Raw genomic sequence first — 5,633 nt, forward strand, 5'->3', positions numbered from 1 at the left:
GCATAATGTCACACATCAGCAATACTTTTGAAATAATTTTCACTACCCACCATTTGATAGGTCCCTGTGTTCTCTTCATCGAAATGATCCAATTTTTGCTCGATCCACTTGGTCACCACTTCTGCGCGACTGCTCGCCTGCTCAATGGGCGGCTCGCGATTCAAATAGTTCAAAGTTTGCACAAAGAGATTGCCTTCGGAGGTGGTGGCATCAAAGAATTTTGCACTCAACTTTTCCAAACTCACTTTAGCCGTGGACGCAGAAACGCTCAAGGCGAGCACCAGCAGCAGCAATTGTTGTAGCGACTTCATTTTGCCAAATGACCACTGGCTAATTTTCATAGTCCTATAAATACATATGTATGTATCTACTTCAGTGCCCACTTATGTCTGATGGTTTTTCTGTAACTTTATTACTCACGCTTTATTGATTAGATTTGGCTGATTAAGATATACAGCATTTATTACCAAGTTGATTATGATTAGTTAACATTTAGTGTAGCTATCGGCCTTACTAGTTTCCGTACGATAAGCATTCGAATATTTTTGTTGTTGTTTGGTTATTGCAATATCCTTGCGCCTTAAACATTGAACAAGAGAGTTCAGTACTCTGCCGACCATACATAAGATTCTTATAGTATTGCCGTTGAGGATTTGTATTATGGATAATCTAAAACAATAAAGTAACCATAGGATAGATATGTTTTACATCTTTCTTTAAGGTCAAGCAGTATCTGCCAACAGACAATGCCCGGTTAGAACATCAATCTTCGTAAGCTCGATATTACACGCTGTCCACATAATCCTAGGCGATTTGCCACTTACGCCTCTCGGATTATGCAAAGGTCGATCTCCCGTTTAATCGCTGGAAGGGAAATCAGCTCTTCCTCCATCAGCGTACTTTCTGACAGTGCAACTTCTTTGGCAAGGCTCTGCCTTCTCGTTGTCCATTACAGCTGTGTGCCACGGAATCCCGTACAGATGTACGTCTGTGCCCTTGTATAGCAAATCTAAACTGCCCTGCACTCCACAACACTTCTTGAGAAAGTGGCAGTCGATATAGAGCAGCCCTGGGCGGCGTCCGCCCGGCGGGTGACTTCGCGTATACATCCACGCTCTGCTTGAGAAGGCAGCGAAAGCTTCATTTAACTGCACGACTTGTTCGCACGCACACAGTGGCATCAATCGCCTACACCTCAGACATAGACACTGGCGCCTTTATTTGTTAGGTTGTTGCTCCGCCGCTCTCTTTGTGGTCAGTTCTTCCGCCTAGAAAATGTTGCAATGCTCCGGCAGCTTATAAGATTTATTAAGATCGAGCTTAGTGCAGATGACTGCACCGCTCATGCCGTTGTCAATATTCTACCCGTTTGTGTGCCTCCGCCGAGTCAGATCTACGCATGCCCTCACGCCTCAGCTCTTAGACCTATAAATCGGCTTCGAAATGCGTCCCAAAGTTCAAATCCGGGATCATGTACTTAGACAATCCATCCGGGGCTATACTACTGGGTCCGTAGGACCTGCATACAAGCTTTCTCGTAGCATTAAGCCTGACGGAAGGTTTGAGCGCTATATTCTTGACCGACAGGTCCGCCGGCAAGAGATGCAATAAGGTATGAAGTGCTTCTTTTGGATAGCCTATTTACACTTTCTCTCCATCAAACCAATACCTCAGGGAACAGTATTGGCCTAACGATTGCCATGAACATCTAGTGAGAAAGTGAGGTGATAAGCCCCAGGTGCTGTCCAGCATATTTTTGCGGCAGGCTCATTCTACTAGAATATCTCTTCAAAGCTTGACTTAAGCCATCGTTTGCAGGTATATAGCGGGGCAAGAGGAGCTGACATCAGACAGATTGGCTCCCTTCCTCCCCAGTTCTTCTTACGTGCAACTGTCTTCTATTTATGCATCTTAACCAGAAGAGAGTTACAGCTGTGACTTTGTGTTCCAGTAGTAATTCACGACAAGTGCTCTCTCTACAAATTTCTGCAGACCCTGCAGGTTTGAATGCCCTGACACCAGTGATTAATCATATTCAGCTAGCGATTAAAAATCTGGCCCTTAATATAGTTTAGCGGAACACTTTTGAAATACTCAGGAACAATCCACCAGCCCAGCTCGTCCGCCAATTCGTTGCCAGATCAGAAAAGCGAACATGATTCCACCTCGTAATCCTTTAGCGAGCTACACAATAGGAGCCTGAAATGATTTTAAGTCATATGGAATGGGCTTCTAATGGAAAGTTATTGATCAAAACTCTTACCAGAACCGAAATTTCACGCTTAGGTGGCTAAAAAAGTTCCCTTGACTGCCCACAGATAGGCAGTCGATTATCGGCCAGAAAGGCTAAGCATCTTTTCATGTCGCTTTCTTCGCCCAGCTCTTGCTGTCCAGTAGCAGTCTGCTGGTTGCCTATAATTTCCCTTATAGGAGAGATGACCGTACCTAGCTAATTCATCAGCCTAACAGTTTTGTTGTTGCTATTGTAACGGCTAATTAGTCCTCTCTAAAATCGATCGTTGTCGTCAATATCACCTAACCGTAGTCCAGGAAAATGTTCGGTTTCGATGGGGTCGGACCAGAGGGAGAAGGGTATTAGTTCAGTTGGATTGAGTGGATATGTGAAGGGGATGTTGGTGTCACCTGGCGAATCTTCTTCATACACTGGGTGCATCGGGGTATATCCTGCATAACCTGCATAAGTAGGAGTTTAACGTACAACAGTATCCAGAGTTTGCTGTTTTCTGCATTGCCACTCGACCAATGCCGACCAGTTTCGATTGCACCAAAAGGAATCCTACACTCCCGATTGTCGGCTGGGTGTTAGAGTAGATACTTTCCGTTTTAATCATTATTACACTGCTATATGGCCAGTTGATTATCTATTTTATACATAGCTGCCACCTCTGCTTAAAACAAGCTGTAAAATTTCGGAAATCTAAATTTGAAATTAACAGAGAGTTTCTGACACAACACGCCTCTTCCAACTTCGATTCATGCCTAGCAAACAGACTGCGGCAGCCTTACCACTAATGTATACTCATGGAGGCTACCGCCGCCACGGCCTGCTCTCCGAACAGAACCTCCGGAAATAGGATAATCTCTGCCATCAGATTGACTACCTTTTCGATGCCATAGGTTATGACTGCGTGACACTCACCGATTGGCAGAGGGACTCCGCATTTTGCGTTTAGTGATACCGTTCCTCGCATCTATCCAAATTGACAACCTTTCTGCGATGCGTAGGTAAGTGCGGATTGTAGTAGCGGATAATTTCCTTAATCTCCTCGAACGCGGAAGGATTGATTGGGATCCAGACACAGGCACGCGGACTGTCCAGTGCTTCGAGCTTGGCGCCTTTCCAACCTTCCCCAGATACACTGCAGCCTCGTATAATCACGCCGGCTGTTCGTCGGTGTAGATAATACATTCTTTCTGACCACCTTCAAAAACGCAGAGGGGATGGCTGCCGACACTCATTTCCAGTTTTCCTCTAAATATGGCGCAGTCTTCTCTGCTGTACTATACCATCTCCTGGATGACGGATCCTGCCTGCCTAGCGTATATGTACCGATTTTGCGGTATAGTAACGATTTTGAGAAAACTGCTCCGCTGAAATTTTTTTTAAAGTCGGGACATATAAGGTGCTGCGCATTTTCGCCATATAAAAAATTGTCGAACATACTTTTTACGGAATAAAATGCGCGAACAAAAATTGCCAAAAATCAACTGTAACTCCATGCTACTAACAAAATCTGATTAAAATATGTATCAACATTTGTTAAAATTCGTCGATATTTTATAAATGTTCTACAAAGTTTTAAATTTTGATTTACACCTGCGTTCTAATAGACTAATTAGAAACGAAATTCAAAAGGATATTCTTTGCAAATTATTTTTAATAATAAATAAATTTTGATGAAAATTTTTTTGCAGTTTTTGCAAGCTTTGAAACTTTTATTATTGTGGTTTCTGTTACAGATTGAATATATTTTAAATGAAAATTATTAAAAATAAAAAAATAAACATAATTTGAAAACAATATCATTTTGCATTTGAAAATATAATAAACATTTGTAAACAAAGAAAAGTAGCTAAAACTTGCTAAAATGTATTTTCCCTATTTACATTCTCGCCACGGTATATATTGTATGAATGCATTTTCACGATAATTTTTCAACTTTTTTTCTCCCCATTTTGTTTTAAATAATACTGTATTAAAAGATGTTACGTCTCTTTATTCTAAAAACAAAACTGTATGTTTGGATTCGATGCTTTAGAAATGTCCCGATTTTTGTCCACAGACATCTGGTCACCGTACGTATACGCTAAACAAGATGGTTGCATTCCTAGTTCCTAGACTTTTTGACAAGGAAGTTTTCCATCTTGAGACCTCTGCCTCTTGGAACCAGGCGCTAAGGGAATTGCGCACGTGTATGTGTACCTTAGAAGAACGCTTTAATTCCAACTTTAGATTGTGTAACATCCCTTTGACAACCCTGTAAGCAGGGCGATCTCAACAATGCTCTTGTAGGCCGGAGATCACAATTACAAGCTTACAGATGTTATGTTATGTTTCACTTTGGTTATAAAGATTTTTCTATCAACTGAATGTTTATATATTACAATCCAAAAAAGCACAAAATTACTAGTTTTTCGTAGATTTTACTTTTATTTCTGCACATTTGCCCAGTTTTACCGCTAGGTTATAAACTATTTCATAATTACCAGTACTAATATGTTACGTAATTTTCGCAAACAAACTTTCCGTTTTATTATTGGCATTATCAACACCCAGCCATTTACGTACCAATTCGGCTATTTTAAGCTTGGAAGCGCGCAACTCGGCAGTATCACTGTCGCTTATCGAGCCAAAGTCCTTGCAGTGGGCATAGACTAAGAAGAAGGCCAAAAATTCATTAACAACGGTTGTCAAAAATTGTAATATGTATGTCTTATATACTAAATATACTAAAAATTTTCAGCATTTACGCGGTAGAATCGTCGCCTGCTCTTCATCATGTATGCCCATCGCACGCCACGGATCCAATTGACCATGTGTAAAGTAGACATTCTCCACATTTGGTTCAAGGCCACCGAATAATTCATTGGTGGCAGCTACCTGGTTGTTTATGAACTCGTTGGTAAACTGCTCGCCATAGAGGTCCTGACACATTTGGATATAAAGCGTCACAGGGAATTTAGTGCCAAATGGCTGATTTTGGGAGCCGGAAGTCTGATACCAACCGTACTCATTGCAGGTCTGGTAGATCCATTGTCGCACTGAAAAATTGCAAATCAGAAGCGGAGATTAAAAACAATTTTTTTTTTCAATTCTTGGGTCGCTTACTTATGTCGCCAGTGTAGCTGGAGTCTAGCAAACTGGCTATAATTGATTTATAGCTTAGTTGATTGCAAGAACTATTACCGAATTCAGTTAATAAATAGCCCGCCACACCAACGATATCATTTTCACCTTCCATGATTTTACTGCAGACGCCTTCAATTTGACCAGTGCTGAGAAAAATTTGTGAAATCGATTTCATGTTCTTGATTAATAGCGTTGTTTTTTCCTTGTTTTTGCTATACTCACTTGTGCGTCTGCACGACACCTGCAAATATATCGGAAATCT

The 5,633-nt window shown here is 41.3% G+C and overlaps 1 protein-coding gene across 1 annotated transcript; it reads right to left on the reverse strand.

The window, feature by feature from the left end:
* Window positions 1-485: 485 nt before the first annotated feature.
* On the reverse strand, window positions 486-5,628 carry LOC118756474 (the record flags this gene model as incomplete). Its single annotated transcript, XM_036491236.1, has 6 exons — window positions 486-669; window positions 2,541-2,694; window positions 4,765-4,896; window positions 4,993-5,283; window positions 5,351-5,517; window positions 5,594-5,628. Coding segments are annotated over 6 exons (963 nt in total), but the record flags the coding sequence as incomplete, so codon positions are not given.
* Between the last annotated feature and the right edge of the window lie 5 nt (window positions 5,629-5,633).

The sequence above is a fragment of the Rhagoletis pomonella genome, unplaced genomic scaffold (genome assembly GCF_013731165.1).
Source record: "Rhagoletis pomonella isolate Grant_MI unplaced genomic scaffold, Rhpom_1.0 Rhpom_scaffold_10433, whole genome shotgun sequence".
In the NCBI taxonomy this organism is placed as follows: domain Eukaryota; kingdom Metazoa; phylum Arthropoda; class Insecta; order Diptera; family Tephritidae; genus Rhagoletis; species Rhagoletis pomonella.